The 20,633-nt window shown below is 34.4% G+C and overlaps 2 protein-coding genes and 1 pseudogene across 2 annotated transcripts in view; 2 read left to right on the forward strand and 1 right to left on the reverse strand.

The window, feature by feature from the left end:
* The window catches only part of ELAPOR2 (endosome-lysosome associated apoptosis and autophagy regulator family member 2), a 200,355-nt gene extending 198,783 nt beyond the window's left edge, over nt 1-1,572 (forward strand). Inside the window, exon 22 of the mRNA XM_049771053.1 lies at nt 994-1,572. Coding sequence (XP_049627010.1) covers nt 994-1,053 — 60 coding nt within the window. The 3' untranslated portion in view covers nt 1,054-1,572. The remainder of the gene's footprint in view (nt 1-993) is intronic.
* A 7,445-nt stretch (nt 1,573-9,017) lies between these two features.
* Nucleotides 9,018-20,633, reverse strand: part of GRM3 (glutamate metabotropic receptor 3) — a 250,391-nt gene continuing 238,775 nt past the window's right edge. Inside the window, exons 6-7 of the mRNA XM_049771054.1 lie at nt 18,265-18,333; nt 9,018-9,572 (exon numbers count right to left, since the gene is read on the reverse strand). Of these exons, the coding sequence (XP_049627011.1) occupies nt 9,499-9,572; nt 18,265-18,333 (143 nt within the window). The 3' untranslated portion in view covers nt 9,018-9,498. The remainder of the gene's footprint in view (nt 9,573-18,264; nt 18,334-20,633) is intronic.
* LOC126029754 (uncharacterized) lies at nt 15,674-15,771 on the forward strand (annotated as a pseudogene).

Here is a 20,633-nt window from a genome sequence, read left to right on the forward strand (position 1 = left end):
CTTTATACACATATCCATTTGCCACTAAAATGGGTCTTCCTACTATTTCTTTGATTTAAAAAAATAACCCTAGTTATTTTTGTTCTTTAGTCACTTCTATAGTATAACACTCCTCACTTGCTATTCCAACAGCCATCGGAAAATGTTTCCCTACACTAATGACAAAATGCTAGGGTAAAGCCCCTCTTCTTCTTTTATTTTCCCATTAAAAAGACTTATTTTTATCATGCTTTATTTTGAATGTAAAACAAATATAGAGTGATAGTACAGTAGTAGGGCCTTTGCCTTGCACACAGCTGATTCAAAATGGACGGTGGTTAGAATCCCAGCATCCCATATGGTCCCCCGTGCCTTCCAGGAGCAACTGCTGAGCCCAAAGCCAGGAGTAAACTGAGCGGCGCCAGGTGTGACCCCAACCTCCCCAAAAAACCAACAACCCCCAAACCAAATACAGATATGTTTGAGTTACATTTTTAATTTATGAACTATTATATGTTTTTAATATATTCAAGTAGGCATGCACCTAAATGACATTTCCTTAAAAATATCAGTAAATCTATTTGGTCTATATTTTATGCTGGTTTTTATTTGGATATTTTTTCTTACTAATTAATTTGTGTTATCTAGAGATTGTCAGTTCTGTTTTATTCACAAGTTATATAACAATCTTATTCATTTTATAATACTTGGAAGATCATAATTTCCTTGGAAGGTCTGCAGTGGTTTCTGTACAAGAAACACCAAGATATTTTAGGTATCTATTGACATATGCTTTCTTTTATTCTGGATTGCCTATTTTATCTCCTGGCCCCTAAATATTTTCTTCAAGGGTAGAATGTTGCTTTATTTCTGACACTTTCTGTTAAATGTGAAAATCCTAATTGCAAGAGGCAGGGTAGATAGATTTAAATGATTTCTAGAACACTCCTCAATATGTATGATTGCAAAAATGTATTTTTTGCATTAAAATAATATCTTTATTTTCTTTTACAGGAAAAAGAAGACCATTTCGAATCTGTTCAGCTGAAATCTTCAAGATCCCCAAATATATGAAAAGACAGTGCTATAACCTTCAGACTAATGAAACAAAAACAAAAACACCTGCCCTCTAGTTTTACAGGACCATAGTTTAGAGCATGTCCTCTTACCTGGCACATTGGTGATCTCACAGAGGAGGACCATGCTACTGAAAAGGGAAGGAGGTTGAAATGTTTCGTTGCCTTATCACATGGTCAAGTTTCTTGCCAAAATTAGGAAAGCAATTGCTTGGGTCTCAACTGAAGAAGAAGCTCAACTCAGGAAGAGATTTGCTGTATATATGTGTAACTGAAAACCCATCAGTGCATTGCCAATGCATGTCATATACTTAATGGGTAACTTCTGTTCTTTATAATTTCAACATAAAAGGTGTGCTTGGAGATACAATGTGAGCTTCTGTGCATTGTGATTCATCTATGTCTATATTTGGGGAAAGATTTGGAAACAGTTTTAAGCTATACTTTTCTTTTCCATTATTTATTTTTCCTGAAAGACCTTAAAGCATCTTTTCTATTAAAATGGTGAACAAAGAAATACTTTTTTCCTTTTCCCCCTCTCATAGGGTATGCCTCTTTATTTCGAAACTTAAGGGAATAGTAACTTATTAAGAAGAATCCGATGTTCTAGGGTTGTTGAAACATATAAGTAATTGCCTTTGAGATTCCATCTGTGTTGGCAGTGTAAGGGCTTGACTGAACGTGTTGAAGGAGTCTTAAAAATAAAAGACAAAGAAAATCTTTTGCTTTCTATTAATCTTTGTATTTGAGATAAGGATTCTTTCATTGATGTCAGACAGTTTAAAACAATTTTTGTAGTATTAGAAGTGTAATTTCAAATAAGTGGTAAATTTCATTTAAAATTATTTGATGAATTATGAAGAAATGGGATATAATTACAGACAAATGTACAAAGGTATTAGGAAATTTATGTGGTCTCCAGAAAATATCAGTGGGGCATTTATCACATGGCAAACATCCAATGTTATATGGTTAGTTTATGCCACAAGACTTTGAGGAAGGTGACTTCTATGAAAGTTACTTTTTCATGCAACATGGCAGGAATTAACATTTAAAAGTTTACTTATGATTGTGTTAATAAGAAAATGTGGTTTTAGCACGAGCAGCTATGAAATGTGTTGTTCTTACTCAAAATATTATTTTGAATTTATCCAGAAAAATCATAAAATTTACTAGACATACATAATAATAGTATTACTATCACCTCAATATTATTTGTTGAAAGAAATTTGAAGTTGGATTGAACTAATTTTATGTAATCCTTAAATGTTTTAGAATTGATAAAGGAGAATTTTCTGGCCATTGATAATTAAGATATTCTGATTTGGGCCCGGAGAGATAGCACAGGGCGTTTGCCTTGCAAGCAGCGGATCCAGGACCAAAGGTGGTTGGTTCGAATCCCGGTGTCCCATAGGGTCCCCCGTGCCTGCCAGGAGCTATTTCTGAGAAGACAGCCAGGAGTAACCACTGAGCAACGCCGGGTGTAGCCCAAAAACAAAAACAAAAACAAAAAGATATTCTGATTTATTCCCAATAAACAATCATCTTTATTGATACTAATCTAGATATTTTAAAAAGCTGATGATAAATTGAGAGAGACAGGGCCCATGGATTGGGTTTGTTGAATGTTTTGATCTAAGTCTTTCAATGAGTTTTGACTTGTAATTTTTGATTCATCAGGGTCATGTCTTATTTTTGTGGAAAATGGGTTAAAATAAATGCTTTTATTTGGATTGTGGTTAAAAACAGTGGGCCACTGTGATATTGTTGAATGTTTGATTTTATGTACATATATGCTGTCATATTCACGACTATAGGTAAAATTTCCAGTATTTTATTAATTTTTGTAAGATGCAGGCAGGATGTCACTTAGCATAATACCTTTTCACATTTAATTTTTGAATATTATTAAAAAAAAGAAATTATTTTGTTATTGCTCATTTTTATCCCGTTAACAGTGCTGATGACCCATTGTCTGTCTTGATAAAAATTTAAATAGAATGGAAATCCATTTGTGGTTTTCTTTTTTAGAGGAACATTGGTAAAGTTATACAGGCTGGACATAAGTCAGAAAGTTTCTGCGTAGTCACCTGTCACCTCTTCAATTTTGGCTGTGCTCAACATGTATGTTTCAAGCCATAGAGATAATTGGGGTTTGCTCCTAGGTAGTTCTTTATTCTCTTGTCACTGGACTGAAATCTGTGACATGTCGGAATGCCTTAAATTTTAATGAACTCTCTGAAAATGAAGTGGGTTTTGGAGAATTTATTTTTATATCTAATTTTAGATATTAAGTTTTGTCAGCTTAGTTCTTTCTTTAGAAAGGAGTTGCTTTTCTGTTAAGATCCTAGAGGTTTGTCATTTTATTTTAAGCACTGAAGAAATATGACAGAAAGAATATTATGAGGAAAATATTAAGACTAATCCTTGTTATGAATTCTAGTTTTATGTCTTGTCTTTTCAGAGCTCATTAGAATGTTGAAAGGCATAAATAAGTTAATCAAGTTTTTGTGACTTTTAATTGACATTTATTGTTTCTCCCCCACCCTCAAGTGGTAGAACTTATTTGTTATTTTTCTAAGAGGCACAGTTTCAAAGCTTTAAGTCCTTCATTAAATCAACTGTTGCCTGTAATATCTCTTAGCACTCTGTCAAAACATATTTACATTAATTTTTTTACTGGATGAGAACCTGTCTTTATAGATAAATTGTATCATGTGTTTTTAACAGGGCTGAAAAATTTGGTATGTTTTCTTCTTAATTAAAAAGGCTGAATTTAATTTGTACTGAATTTGCTCCTGTTTAGTTACTAAAAATCAAGACCTTTCCAGGATTAAAAATTTTTATACAATTTTAATGTGGATGTCCATAATATTTTTTTCATCAAGGAAAAAAGGTAGTCTATTTATTTTGAAGAATTCCTTGGACCCAATCAAACTTTGGTAATTTAGGTATATTTAGTTTTGTGAGGCTGGTCAAGATTGTAAAGCCAATCTGGCCCAGTTAATAGCTCAGTGAGTTGGAGCATATGCTTTGTGTTCCTTGCACAGCATGGCCCCAGAGCACCATTAGAAGTAATCCCTGCGTGAGACTTTGTGTGCCTCCCACAAAATGATACCAAAAACTCATACAAGAAGAAATGAGAAATCTGGTCATTTGATATCTATCAATATAAAACTGTTGTATATGAAAACATTTCCATAAAATTATTCTTTGCCTGTTGTCCACCTTGACCTTCCAGGTGGGGGCGCTGATGAGAGCCGAATAAATTGGGAGCGAGGTGTTCAGGGGCTTTTGCCAGAGTTTACTGGCTGGCTTCAGGTGCTTTTTTGGAACTGGTGGTAGGCTGACAAAGGACTCTCTGCACTCAACCTTTTTACTCCTTTACTCTCCTGTCTGTGTGGATTATTTGCTGAGGATAAATATTACCAAGATCTCCCCCCAAAAGAGGGAATAAGGAGAGGAGAATCAATTTCTCATCTGGGAGCTCTTTGAGGATATACAAATAACCAACAAAGGAGTTAACGGGAGTCAACAATAACCCCCCCCCCTTTTTTTTTGTGGCTTATGTCCATTCTTGCTGGAGGCTAATATGCAGATCATTTCCCTCTAATTCAAGAAAGTAAACTTATGATAATATGAATGGCAGATTTAAAGTATCACTTACAGTTAATTTTTACTAAAAATATGTAGAATATAGCTTCAGAAAAATTAAAATACTATGGTTATATTATTTATGAGTATTATTTGTGTCTTTAGACTTAAAATTTAAGATTACCCTAAAAATATCCAAAGGGGAGGCTGGAGAGGTATTAGACATTTGCAAGCATGTAGCCAAACTGAGTTGATTCCTGACACCATATGGTCTCCTGAGCACTTGTAGGAGTCCTCCTTGAACACAGAGCTAGAAGTAAGCCCTTACCATTGCTGGGTGTGACCTTAGAAAACAAAACAAAACTTAAGATTATCTTAAGACTATCTAAAGGAACTAAACTTGAAAATAAGATCTCAGCAGACAATTTATTCCTTGAATGTTAAAATAGAATCTACTTTCATAGTAGCTGCTCAGAGATTAAAATCTTGTTGGATTTTTATTTTTTTTTTTTGGCTAAACATTTTCAGATAAGTTCATTTTAGGATCTTATGACCAGTAAAGGAACTGACCCATTAAGGTAGAGATTTTTAATTAAAAATTAATGTTAGTATTGCAACTGTCTAGATCAGAGGCCAGCACTTTTGTTTTGTTAATGGTCAGATAGTAAATATTTTACACTTTGCAAGACATGTGGTCTCTGTTACAATTTGTCAACTCTGTCCCTATAGTGTGAAAATGATTATAATTGAAAACAGCTGGGTGAATGGGCTGGAGAGATAGCACAGTGGTAGGGATTTTGCCTTGCATGCGGCCGACCCGGGACAGACCTGGGTTCGATCTCTGGCATCCTATATGGTTCCCTGAGCCTGCCAGAGAATCTCTGAGTGGAGAGCCAGGAGTAATCCCTGAATGCCACTGGGTGTGACCTAAAAAACAAAATGAAAGAAAACAGCTGGGTGCAGTAGCATACCAAGAATAAAATAGATACTGAAATTTGAGTTTAAGTTTAACTTGTCATGAAAAATTATTTTTACTTTATTTTTTTTTACCAAATGTTTAAAAACAAAAAAGCATGGTCCTATAAAAAACAATTGCTAGAATTTGACACAGGAGCTATGGTTTCCTGGTTCCTAATTTAGATCACTGAAATTCGCAAGCAAAACTGTTTGGAAGAGCCTATTTGAATAAATTCAGTTCCTTTAAGAGCTAATCATATTAAAAATTTCTAAAATATCTAGAGAAGTCTATGAATAAAATAGAACTCATCACCTACCTGAAGACAAAGCTGATTGCTCTTTTGAGTTCCTCATGTATGTCTAAGAGTTCTAAGACTTGAAAGTATATAATAACTATCAAAGAACAGAACAAAAGCAACTGAATTGAATTGATTCAGAGTAAACCAGCAAGATTGAAAAGCCTTTTCTCTTTGGGACCAAGGTAATGATTTGAAGATAATTATCTTAGATACAAATCCATTTAGTTATCAAATGGAAATCAGGCATATTGGTTTATAAAAAGTAGTTTCTTGAGTCATACCCTGGTACTCCTTATTAATAGGATATGTCCTTATCTCTCATAATTGACTTTATATACCACTAGTGAATTAAAAATGTTAAGCTAGTAGTTATTAATCTTGATTTATTATTTCAGAACAAGAGGCAACTGCCTAATCCATTACTTTGTTTTTTAGTTATTAGAGACTAGAGATTGTAATCTTACACTAGTGTTCTACCTCACTTTTCTTAGGGATGGGTAACTGCACGAGAGAAAATGTAATAAAAATGGATGATTTATCATATCAGTTATTATAAGTCTGTGGAGTCTGCAAACCAGTTTGCATAACAGTTTGAATATAGTTCTTTTTAATTTACTATGCTATACCTGATTGGGAAGAGAATGCATTGATATATAAACTCAATGGGACATATAAAACACCATCAGAATACAGGAAACCCACAGTGGTCAGGAATAATATAAGTTCTTTCTGTGAGCAAGATATATTACTATTTATGTGTCCTTAAAATTCAAAACATTTTTGCTAAGATGGATTGACCAACTGGTTATATGCTTGATGGATAAACACCTACAGGAGTAAAGGAAAATCTGTCCAAATCTTTTTGAGTGAAATAGTTTATGTTGGAAAGTATTGTTGTATCTATTTTCTGTACATATTTTGAAAGTTGTTTTAAGATAATTTTAGTTGATCACATGTTAGGTGATATGTTTTCAAATCAAGTTGTGGCAGGGAAGGAGAAAACAATGGGGCCTTTAGTTAATGCATTTCACAGGAAAACATGGTGCAAGATGTAGTGGATATTGCTCAAAACCCAGCTCTCCAATACAGCTTCCTCAAGATTTACTGACAACCTAATTGTTTTGTTTAAAAAGATTCATGATCAACTTGATTGTTTTAGGCATACAGTGTGTCTCTGAAAAACCCGTCTGATATTGCCTTCCTCAGACCGTCACATTCCATCAGTGTATTCAGTTATTTCTTGTCCCATCAGCCTTGCCTCTGTCTTTATCTTGAACAAATGCTCTTTCTGAGGACACAGATCTCTCACTCCTGCCAGTTTCATTCACAACAGCATTCATTTCTTGTCATCTAATGTTGTTGAATCTATAGGCTCCGTTGTCCCACCCACTCCTTAAATTCTGTGTACTTGCTTTAATATAAGGGTTCAGGCACTGGTAAGTTATCTTTGAACATCAGGTATGTTTTGAATGGGTAGTTTATTTGCTAATTCAGATGTATTTAGAAGCAAGTAGGAAATCTCATTTGACTTGGCTTTAGCCCAATTATGTTGACTTTATTGCTCATTTGCTCATTATATGTGGGTGTTTTTACAAATTATGATGTGCCTTGATTAACCAGATTCCGGTTATGCAGCCTATAGGTAACTCACATACTTGATTCTCCTTTTTCTTCCTGTCACTGTGTTCATCCAACATATGATTACAGTATTTTTCATTCTTTATGCTTCTTAATGGCATTTTTTAAATTATAAGCTGAATAGTGGCTCCTTAAACATATATCACTTCATAATCCCTAAAACCTTGGAAATATTACTTTATCTCATAAAAGGTTCTTTGAGCATATACTTAAATATTTTGGGCTCTCCATCAATGATAAATGCTCAAGGAGATACAGAATGGAAGAGGCAGACACAGAAATTCACATGAAGATTTGGGAAGGGAATTAGGAGGACTGAATTTGAGTGATATGGCCACAAGTCAAGGAAGCTGACAACCAGTAAAAGCTAGGAGAGACATCTACCCTAGAATTTCTTCAAGAGTATGGCTCAGAAACATTGATTCCTTGACTTCTGGCCAACAGATATGTGAGAGAATAAATTTCTCTTGTTTTAGGCAATCCAGGTTATAATAAAATGTTATATTACACATGTGAGACAAAAATATGGTATATCTTTGGTATTTGATGCAGGAGTTGTCAAATAATTAGGCTCTTGGTAAATACTTCTGTTAATGACTTGTGATGAAAGGTTTTACAAGAAGTAGTCAATATTTGGTAAGAAAAAGTTTGTTTTACCATAACAAGGCTTCCTCTTTTAACACTCCTATTCAAGTTATGAAACTGTTCAGTAAGCAACAAACCTTTGTACCTGAGCAATGTTACTGGGATTTTTTTTTTACTCCTTAGGAAATAGGTATTCTGCACAGTGTTTAAAAGGATAAGAGAGGGAGAAGGGAAGGTATGCCATATGGGTAGGGTGGCAGTGGGCTAAACAGGAGTGTAACTGGGGAAATTGGTGGTCAGAAATGAATCCTGGTGAGTATTGGAAATTGTATAATCAAACTCAACTATCAACAGCTTTTTTAACTCTGTATCTCATGGTGATTTAATAATGATTAAAAAAAGAAAACAAGGTATTCTCATTGTTATTGCCTCCTTTAGCTATGAATGGTGAAGTGTGATTTTTCATTGAAATAGCATAATCTAATCTTTTAAGGTTCCTTGCTAGGAATTTAGTGTGATTTTAGGAAAGAGAATGATCAAATGTTCCCTGGAAGACCAATTCCTGCATTCAGAGTGCTTACAGTTCTTCTTGCCTTAGAGTCCTATTTGGGAAAATTCTGTGCAACTGTAGAGATGTGATTTTAAAAAATAAATAAGTAAATTGTCAACTGACTAGTAAAATGGTCTGATATTTATAATATATTCTGTCAATTTCTGATTATTGCGATGTGTGAAATACTCTCTAGTAGAGTAAAACACATTCTGTCTACAAATATAAGTGAAAAGAAACATAGTTTGACAATTTATTTAATTATTAAAAGTAGATATGATTTGACATCAAATTCAAAGTACTTGGAATCATTAAAAAAGAACAAACCCTTATCCACCATGCTGGAAAACCTTGAAGGTTTTATTCTCAGTATTTTTACATTAATACAGATGCTTTTTACCTTGTGCTGAGAAAAACAATTTGTTACACATAATGTAACTTTAATATACAACATAGAAACTCATCCTAAATTAGTTACAACAAGGACCTACAAAAATTTCATAGGAAAAAAAAGTTACCTAATATTGCCACCGTATTTTTTTAGTAGACTGACCCTGTCAGACCCTGTCACCAATGTTCATCTCTGTAAACAATGGTTATTCCAATTCTGGGGAATTAATACTAATAGGGGCACTAAAATCAGCCTAAAAAGTTCTACCACATCACTATATACTGTACAGTCCTCAAAAATAATTTATTACACGGTTTCTAAAAAAAGGTACTAGGGTTGTTCTTTTGCTTCATTTCCATATTCTGGAGCTTCACATGAGCAATTTTGCCTAACAGTCTAAGAACACAAGAACTGAACCGCAATTCACAATCACAGAGATGAGGTGGTGGAATCCAGGACTTCTCGCCCATTGCACACCGTTGGGACATATGTGCTTGCAGATGCTGAAAAACATAAGTAGAACAAAAAATTCAGAATTAGTCAAATGGGCCACATACGTATGTCATGAGTTATCGAAGATGTTAAAATCAATTAACATCTCATTTAAACCAGGCTTTGGAAAAATAAACACTAAGTGATGTAATACTGTAGTAGAACACCCAATTTAAAAAATTTTTTATTTGAAGAACTGTGATTTACAATACTATTGAAACATTCCAACAACAAACCTTCCTTCAGGGTGTCCTCTTTATTCCTCTATTGTCCTGGTGTTTTTTCCTTCCAGCCTGCAACCCCCATATCGTCTATTACACACAAGCATCCTACTGAAGACCAGTTCTTTGGGGCATTTGTTATTTTCTTAATATGTGTTCTTTATAGTCCAAGATGAGGGAAAATATTTTATATCTATTCCTCTTCTTAGGAATAACTTCACTTAGCATTATACTTTCCAGATCCATCCATGTAGCAGCATATTGCATGATTTTGTCCTTAAAACCAAGTAGTATTCCTCTGTGCATATGTATACCATATTTGCTTTGGAGATGTCCATAGATATCCAGTCATCTATTCTGGACACAGATTGTTTACAGATTTCAGACTAACTTTTTAAAAATATATTTGAATTAAAATTAGTTTGCATCCTGAAGAATGGATCAAGTAATATATCTTGGAGAGAGCATTATAAACATAATCATTTTTGAAAGAAGCAACTGGTGTGTTTAAAATTAACCTTGGAAATCTATAAAATGGAGAGTCTTGATGATGATCACATTGGTGACGGTGGTGGCAAAATAACAATACGAAAAGCATAATAGTTAACACTATTATAACCATGTTCCCTCGACTATAATAAAAATGAAAATACATTAAAGAATAAAAATGGAAAGCTCAGGGTCGGAGCAGTGGCACAAGTGGTAAAGCGTTTGTCTTGCCTGCGCTAGCCTACGATGACCTCGGTTCAATCCCCCAGTGTCCCATATGGTCCTCCAAGCCAGGAACAATTTCTGAGCTCAAAACCATGAGTAACCTCTGAGCGTCATAGGGTGTGACCCCACAAATTGAAAGCTCATTTCAGTTTCCTAATGATGGTCAAATTAGTCACCTTTTTTCCCAATACCTTGCTTAGTTTTCCCCGACATAGTTCTTAGTTCTTGCTGTTTATATGGCTTGTTTTTCTCAAGAATATATATAAATATATATTCAGCAAGTTATATCATTTTTCACTCTTAATGCCACTTTTTCTTTTCACTTAGGATAAAAGCATGGAGCCCCATTTTCCAGTGGAATGAAGCCATAAAAATTGGTTAGAGATGGCTTTAAATAATTTATAGTTGTTTTTCCTATTTCCATCACTTGTCCTAGCTACCTGGACATACTATGCCCAGAAGGAGCTAGCTAATCTTCTTAGCCACCTAACTATAGCTTGGGTTGAACTGAGAAGACCACAGACTTATTCTTCAAGGATATATCTCCTGGTTAATGATCTGGATAAATTAATTTATTATGATATGTTCGCGACCTTATGGATCTATGAATTTGATATATTTCTGTCTCTGAAAGTATAGTTTTCATAGGAATTTATTTACCAAGCAAAAACCTAAAGTTTGAGGTTTCATAGGATACAGTAGAGGAACAATTACCATACAATTACCAGAGAAGCAATCAACAAACTGAACACCAGGGAAACTATTGTTTCTCATTTTGCATCACTACCTGTCAAGTTCATTTTCACATGAAAACTTGTGTCTGTCAAACTATGATTACAGTGTAGTAACCAGATATACTAAATCTTCGATATATTCTTTCCTTTTTTTTTTAATCATTTTTAGGTGCAGGTTAATTTTTTCTTTGCAGTATAAGAGGACCATATATCTTTGGAGACAGATATGAAATAATCTATTTTTTTTACAAACTTCTTTACATATACTATGTACCAGATAAAGACTTGATAAAAAGTGCTAGTGACAGTAATTCCAAATGTTTGGGCTTTAATTTATTGTTTGCAGTTTCTTCATGTGCCTTATTTAATTCTAGCTTCATCAGGTTAAGTGAAAGAAACAGAAGTTCAAACCTTTTGACTCCTAGGTGCCTGGGGATGTACCACAGGACATTGGATATGTGCTTTTCTGCATGTTTCTCCTTGTACTGAACCCTTGACCTGACATCTTCATATGGATATTGAATGGATATTTCAAACTCAGGTGCCAAGAGCTTAACTCTGGTGCCTTAGTCTATACCCACTTAGTTGTCTTTTCCTCAGTAAATGGTTATACCAAACAGCCAATTATCCAAACTGAAAATTTGACATTTAGATTTCACTCCTTTTTTGTTCATCTTCTGTGCCAAATTCTTCTTATAGTTCAATCAACTCAGGGATTCAAGTTTTAACTACCTTTATCTCTGCATGCATCTATGGGTCAAACTACCATTTTATTTCTCTTTACTACTGTAACAACTGTACTCTGCCACCTGCTCTCTCTCTTGCTTTTCTGAAATGTAGTTATAAATGTAAGTCATCTTAGGCCCTCAACAGATATCTTTTTACTCTGGGTTAGTAATATCAGGAGTATTTTGACATGCTTCTATCTCTCTCTCTTCTATAATATCTATATTTAGATATCATACATGTTTCTCTTTTTCTCTTTTGTAATCACCTTTTCCCATTTTGTTGGTGACTTTTTCATTTTGTGTCTTTATCCTAAAACTTAGCACAATCTCTCTTTACCTCTCCACTGCAGCCACTCTCTTCTGGAAAAGATTGTCATCAGTTCACCTAATCTAAAGCAGCAATCCAGCTACTCTATTACCTAACAACAACAAAAATAGCCTAACCCAATTCTTCTTCTTCTTCTTCTTCTTCTTCTTCTTCTTCTTCTTCTTCTTCTTCTTCTTCTTCTTCTTCTTCTTCTTCTTCTTCTTCTTCTTCTCCTCCTCCTCCTCCTCCTCCTCCTCCTCCTTCTTCTTCTTCTTCTTCTTCTTCTTCTTCTTCTTCTCCTCCTCCTCCTCCTTCTCCTCCTCCTCCTCCTTCTTCTCCTTCTTCTTCTTCTTCTTCTTCTTCTCCTCCTCCTTCTTCTTCTTCCTCTTCCTCTTCTTCTTCCTCTCTTTCTCTTCTTCTTCTTCCTCTTCCTCCTCCTCCTCCTCCTCCTCCTCCTCTTCTTCTTCTTCTTCTTCTTCTTCTCCTCCTCCTCCTCCTTTTCCTCCTCCTCCTTCTCCTTCTCCCTCTCCTCCTTCTTCTTCCTTCTTCTTTTCTTATTCTTTTCCTCCTCCTCCTCTTCCTCCTCTTCCTTTCCATTCTCATTCTGAATATTTGTAAGGCTCTGCTTTATAATTTTATCCATATTAATTGTCATGTAATAGCTCTTTCTAAGTATTTTCTAAATAGTAGTATAAGTATTTGCATTTCAGGGAAAGTGGATACCACTGGAAAGTGCCAAGAGGAAGTAAATTTTTAACCTGAAGAAATGACCAACAAAAGGTATGTTGTTGGCCTTGTTTGGGGAGAGAAAGGCCTTTCTGCTTGTCAGGCCACAGTGTGGCAAAGATCACCCCAGCTCTGCAAAAAGAACTGTCTCGGGCCCGAGAGCACTCCATAGCAGGTGTGCTACTTGTGACATTTTGACTAATCTCTTCATCTCTTCCAGGATCAAGTTTTATTATTTCTGTGCAGATTTTTCATTTTCAGAGATTGAAGAGAAACTATTTGTCATAGGGGTAAGTCTAGGAGAAGTAAGGAGTAGCATGCTAATGTCCTTCTCTCTCCCTTAGACTAATCTGATACCAGGTCTACTTGCAATTTTTCATATTATATTAAAAAAACTACTCTGATAACACATATTATTACAGAATTTGATATAATGCTGTTCTTAAATGTGCCCATATGATAATCTTTATCATGGTATTTTAATTTCTTAAAAACTGGGTTATTCTGGCCAATATTTAAAAAGGACAGGTACTTATTGCAAAGATAGTCACATGGAAAGACTTCTAAGCTATAGTTTTGAGCAATGTTTTATGTACTTCCTATCCTGTGGGCATCATTATGGAATATCATGAAATAAATTTTCCATTTGCTTCATAGGAACACTAAAGAGAATATTCTATGTGAGACTATCTAAACTATTTGAAAGAAAGATAATACAAATTTAAGGTCTCCTTATAAAAAAGAACAACAGAAAAATACCCACAAGACTTTCTATGCTTATTTTTGCTAACATTTTTTAAACTGTTGAAAGGGGACTATAACTTTCAGTTTTTGGCTTCTTTTTTACTGTTTCATTGCTAGCATTTGCCAGTGCATTTTATTTTATTATGTGAAAAATACTCTTGTTTTTGCACATGCTGCTGAATATAGTAGAGCAAATTATTGTTTTATGAGTTTGCTATTTCAATGACTTTGCCTTTCATAAATATTTCACATATGCCTCCCATATTAGCCCATCTGCTATTCCCCAAGGTAGTAAAATATCTGGAAGAGCAAAGTACTGTCATTTTCTTGTGTGTATCTGGGATGAGCTTTTGCTATTATCTAATGAAATTCTCACGAGATTTTTAATGCTGTAAGTTTAGCCCATTTTCTTAAGTATGTTTAAGTAGATTTCTATGGTACCATAATAATTTCTGTCAGAAATAAAAGGTGTGAAGGCTTATTTTTGACTATCTTTCAAAAGGGGGGCTAAGTGCAATTGTTAGTTACTGTAGGCTAAGGTAGTGCTTTTTGCTATTTAAAGTGAAGACAACTGGAAAACATCTAACAAGTTCTGCCACTGATCACAAAAGGGAAGTTCACACCCATCAAAAGACATATTTTGCTTTATAAACTTGGTGAAAATCAAGTCATTCAATGACAGGCTTTGTCTCACACTGTGAAATATTTCTCTTTTACCAGTAATGCATGGTCTAGTCAGTATTTAGAACCAATGACCATAATTTTTGCAGGTAACTGGACCTTCAATCAATGCTAAACATATTAACCTAATAGTTTATTATAGATGCTAACTTAGTCAATTTAGGGGCCATGTCTTATTTCCTGAGAACTAGTGTATTAACTGTGTAATGTAGCATACTCAGAAAAAATAAAACAAATATTTAGACAGAACAGACATTCCATTCTGTTCCCATCTGTTCTATTTTCTTTTCTCTCGGTGACCCCAAAATAATTTTTCCCAGCATGTTTGCTTATTTAAATATTTTACTGCTATGATCATAGAATCTAATTTCTCCCAGCTGTTTGCTCCCGTTTCCTCTTCATCATTGGACCCATGATCTTACTTATTCCTTACAGTTAATTGTGTTAGGGCCTTGTGTTCCTATTCTAGTAGTTCATTTTTTGGTCAATACATGTTATTTGGGTAGATGATGACACTCCTAGTAAATGACTTACTAGCCTTGCTATGTCAGATTTCACAGTGAAAGAGTATGATATGAAGAAACAGCTCTCCCTAGTCCTTTGTATTGTAAGATGTTCTTAAATTGTTAACAGTAGGTTTAAGATGAAATCCTTATGATATCAGATAAAAATCTCAAACCCAAGATTTAATTTTCAAACATGGAATTACAACTTCTAAAAGAAAAGTATCTTCATACAATGATACTTCTTACAAGAGTTGAGGAAAATTGAAATATGCTATGTACCATTTTATAACCCACTGTACAACTTAATTGCATTATTATTATATTTTGTTGGTTTTTGGGCCACAGCTGGTGATGCTCAGGGGTTACTCCTGGCTTTGAGCTCAGAAATCACTCCTGGCTTGGGGGACCATATGGGACACCGGGGGATCAAACCGCGGTCCGTCCTAAGGTAGCGCGGGTAAGGCAGACATCTTACCTCTTGCGCTACTGCTCTGGCCCCTTAATTGTATTATTAATAGAAATTCCACCTTGTATTCACTGGATAAGGTCTGTATAAAAATAATAATGTTTTCTACCCCAGGAAGCCTTACTGGGATAGATTCCGTATTCTCATTAACATTTCATTATCTACCATTTTTTTTTTCATCCCAACATGTCAGAAGAAACTAAAATTTTTCTTTAGTGACCAGATCAGTTATCAAATTGTGGACATTTACTTGATTAGTGAAACCTCTTAAAAACCTTTGAAATTGTGCTCACTTCTCAGCACCTATATTAAAATTGGAATGATACAGAGAAGAGTAGCATGGACCCTGACATGAAAAGCATTTGAAATTATTCCACATAGTTTAGACACTTCTTAGGGGACAAGGCAGGCTCACAAGAAGTGGTTGGCCTAGCTGTGTGCTTATACCTGGGCCAAGCAATATGATGCTACTTGAGCCCTGTAGTGCTCAGGGCCACCAGGCTATACCTGGTGACAGGGGGCTTATGAGGTGTACAGTATCAATGATTAAACTGGAAGTCTCACACATATAAGGAAAGTGCTGCAGTCTTTCAGTAAGTTGCTGACTTTATTTTTTAAAATTATTCTATAAAATAGGCATTATTATGATAAATATATTCAGATATGTGAAATTAGGGATTATAATAAATCCCTAATACCCATTTAGGGTATTCTCCAAATATAACTTAAAATTAAAATGAAGTAGGAAGGAGAAATAATATAACAGATTTCTATTGGTTTCTTGTTTGCTTTGTTTATGGTACTGGTAATATAAAATAAAGTATGGATAATATTTGATTATATAAGATTTTTTATTTTGGATTTTGGGCCACACCAGTGGTGTTCAAGAATTACTCCTTCCTTCTTGCTCAGGATCACTCCTGGAAGGTCTGGGAGACCATAAGGTATACAAGTATTATACTTAATTCAGCTAATTGTTCAAAGCAATCTTGGTTTGTTCTGAACAATCACAGTCACAACAATGCTCTTCTGGAGCATCGCAGGGCAGAGTATGGCTCTGGAGATCTTAACATTGTATAACCAGTGGACCACTACATCCTTGTGACCTAACAATGAATTAGTTGGCCCCGTTGTCTGAGAATAACTGGGAAACTCCTAGGGTTTCATGAGCACTACTTAGAAGCATGATCCCTAAATAAATTACCACTAAAATTACTGCTTAATGTTCATCAAATCACATTTTCTGAGATACTATAAATAGCCCTTCTAGAATATTCTGCCTCCTCTGTGTAAAACCTGGGGTATCACTGAGGTCACCATGGACATGACTGATAGTGTTGAATTGCCTGGTGTAGGCTTTTGAGAGTGCATGTTTGTACCATGCTAGTAGGGGTAAGATGCCATTAAATATGGCTCTTAAGGGATATTTTTAACAAAAAAATTGATTTTCCAGGCTCTAAGACTCTAATTTTAAGAATAGATTCTGGGATAAATTTTGTGCAAATCTAGAGTGAGAGATGTCACATAACAGTTTTTGAGGGTTTATTTATTATAATCCCTAAAGTATCTTATAGGAAGGGACTTAGTTGTCTCATTTAGAAATATAGTTTTTAAAATTAATGACTTACCTTTATTTTCAGTTCCTGTCTCTATGTTGACTGGTATTAAAAAAAAAGGTGAGCTTGATTTGGTTGAGGAAAACGTAGAAATTTATTTAAAGGTTGTCAAAAGAGTTTTATGAGACAAATACAGGGGAAATGTTAAAGAGAAGAAATAAGAGACACTCTATATCAATTCCCAAGTACATATACCAGTACCTATTACAGCTGGAGTTTCTCTGTTTTCCCATTCTCAGTGAGGGTGGGAAGTAAAAAGGAATGGAACAGAGGTCTTCGAAATGCCACAGACTGTCTTTTTCCAAGGAAAATAGATTGGCATATATCTAATTTGAATGCATTCTTTATTCTGTTTAGAAGCAGATGCCTTATCTTGCTGAGTATTACAGGATTATCCTGCACTGGACAGTATGGATTTATGTTGATAATATACTTGTGCCTGTGGTGAAGAAGACTTTTAATTCAGTCTGTTTCTAAATTACTTGTTAATTTGCCTGGCCAGGATAATACATAGAAAGTGACATTATATAATTCCCTGAACTGTAAACTGCAGCTATGTTATGCTGTTTTTCTACATGTCTGGTAGAGAAAAAGTATGGACTTTAGTGGCCTACTGTTTCTTTTATAAGTCATATTCAGACCTGAACAAGGTCTTGTCCCTTGCTACAATGTCTTCAAAGTCTTTCCCATTCATAAATACAAACTCTGGCAGTTGTGCTGGTTTTCTGTTGCACAGCTCTATTAAGCTATTATACTAAAATTATATTATGATCATAGAAGATTGTTTACTTGATATTTTTATCTACTGCTTTTTTATGATATGGAAATGCTTTATAACAAAGACTAATTTTCATTGAGCAGTTTCCACATTACCATCATAGATAACTGACTTCCTGAATAAGGTTTTGTCAGAGGAAATCAATCATATGCCTATGGCTCCTTGGGGACCCAAATCTGTGCATCATTAGTTAGCAGAAGCCTCTTGGCTGATCTTAATGATAATCACATACATACATCTGAATGATCACAACATAAGCAAGAGAAACATGCATCCCCATAGGACCAAATCTGGGCACATAATAGCTTTAAAGACTATTGGACACACTTTATTACTCACCTTTCGCCTTGCATCTATGCTGATACAAACCTGTATTAATGTCAGCAATATTTGGGCCCATACTGGTTCTCTCCAGTTTTATGATAGGTAACCTCATGTGTACAACAGGCTTGTTGCCTTCAAAGTTATGCAGTTCCACTTACATTTGCAGCATGCGTTCTTGATTGCTTGTCCTTGGGAACCAGCTCTGGACGGCCCCTTTGCTTCTAAAGCTGAACAAAATAAAGAATGACCTCTTTTCTTTCTCATCCAAATACAGAAGCTGTTTGCTTGTGTTTTGGTGTGTGAGCAGCATTCCAGCATGAGTTTAGAATTTCAGAGTCTTTGAGTTAACAATGCTACTGAAAGGAACAATCCCACTTCCTTTAATGTTTTTTGGGTGGCCAAGTATCTCTCTACCAGGGAACTGGGGAAAGAACCGCAGGGGATATGATCACTGGCATCATGAGCAATAGGTGTGTGTTAAAATGAGTTATCCAACAGGCTCTTCTTACTTTTCACCAAATGACATAATTTGGACTAAAGTTGTAAAACTGTATTCTTTGCACCATTTCTCATTGAACTAGTTAAGCTATCATTGAAAAGTCAGATTTTTGGCCTTTGCCTAGATCTAATGAGGCAGTGTATCTATGGATGATGGGGTCTGAGCATCCAGATTTCAAACTTTTTTTCTTTTGACCCAAATATTGAGAACCACTGGCCAAAGAGTACACTTAAGGGAACAAAGTCTGTGTAGCTTTTGTTTTTATTATTTATTATTCTGATTCCCGCTGATTTCCACAGGAAAACATCAGCTATTCTCTTTCGTACCTAGAAATATGTAAATATTTTTCAAATAGTGAGATTCCCTAGAAGTCCTTTTGACAATGTTCTTTCTTCCATGCCTGCTGCTGAGTTTGCTCATGCTTTTCCATTTTTTTCTTAAGTAACTGCTTTTCTTTAAAAATCCAGTTTTTATCATTTTCATGCTGTTTATCCTAACTACTGCCACTGAGTCCATGAGAGAACCAAAGTGACATAGTATTTCTGCTTCTCTCTTGCCTGAAAATTAACTAGAAATTCTCATGCTTGAACCTAACAGACTAGGTGACTTTTTGACATCATTAGGATTAAGCGTGAAAAGTTTCTATAAACCGCAATTAGAGTAGAATACTGGATTGCTTAGGTTTGGAAAAATGAGATAAAATAAATATGGTCACAGATTATTTGAAAGGATAGTTTATGTTTGGGAAAAATGAAATAATATAAAAATGGTCACAGATTCTTTGAAAGATTCAACTTCTTGAATCTGAGTTTGTCATGACTATAGGATAACTGGTGGAGAGGTTTCACCCCAGGCTCAAAAAGAAAACCATTGTGGACTTTCAGATCAAATCAATCTTGCTAACTACAACAGGACTCTAGCTAAGACCTCACAGAAAAGATGAGTTACTTTGCTCAGGGTTGCCTCAATTGATCACCCATAAAAATCATTAGAAACATAAAAAAGAGATGATAAAAATGTAAATACCTTTAAGTTTGAAATATATATTATGTAGGAACAAATAAGAAACTACAAGGGGTAGCTTTTATTATATTATTGATGCATGAGGCTTTGTTTTTATCTCTGGAGAGAGTAAATCAGAAAGCAAGTTGCAATATTGGTAACAATGACCTAAGTGAATTAATTAAATACTTGAATATTAATTGGAAAAACATAAATTATACAATTTAAGTGAAAAAATAAGCTTTTTATAATACATTCCACTTTATGAATTTTCTTGATTTATTAAATGATATACTTCTATATTTGTGAAGAAAATAAATATAAATTGTGCTTAATAATAGAGGTAGGCATTGAGATTTTAATGCCTGTTTATTTAAACAAGTTGCTTAAATTATCACCAAATATGGTTAGTGGTCTATGTTCATACATAGACCAAACCCATTAGTTACAAACTTCCTTGTTTGTAATTTACAGTAAAAAATGTTCCCTGAACCTAGAAATGTATATATATACATACATACATACATATATAAAAGTAATCTTCATGAAACTATTGTAATAACATTATAATACACTTTAAGAGTTTTACATTTTTCTTCCTTTTTAAAAACTTGGATGAATAAATAAATTTTATTACCTTAATGCATTATACTCTGGTATGAAAACCACTGCCTTAGACACTAAGCTTCATGGGACCATGAATTCTGTACTATTAAGAATTGTATATACAATGATTATAAATTTCTGGTATGTACTCAAATGATCACTTATGACTATATATTAAATTTATTGAAATGGAATAACATTAATACAGATTAGGAAATCTGGTGTCAACTTTTAATATGCAAAATATCATTGATTATCCCTGAGAAGTAACTTCATTTCTCTATTTTTTACCTATAAAATATTACTGGCAATATGGTCCTATAGGATAATGTAAGTCCATGTATATAAAACTACTTTGATTAAAATATATAAGATTATAAATAAAAAAATCAATGATTTAAAGTTTTAGTCGTCTTGAAG

This window comes from Suncus etruscus, chromosome 1 (assembly GCF_024139225.1).
Source record: "Suncus etruscus isolate mSunEtr1 chromosome 1, mSunEtr1.pri.cur, whole genome shotgun sequence".
Taxonomy (NCBI): domain Eukaryota; kingdom Metazoa; phylum Chordata; class Mammalia; order Eulipotyphla; family Soricidae; genus Suncus; species Suncus etruscus.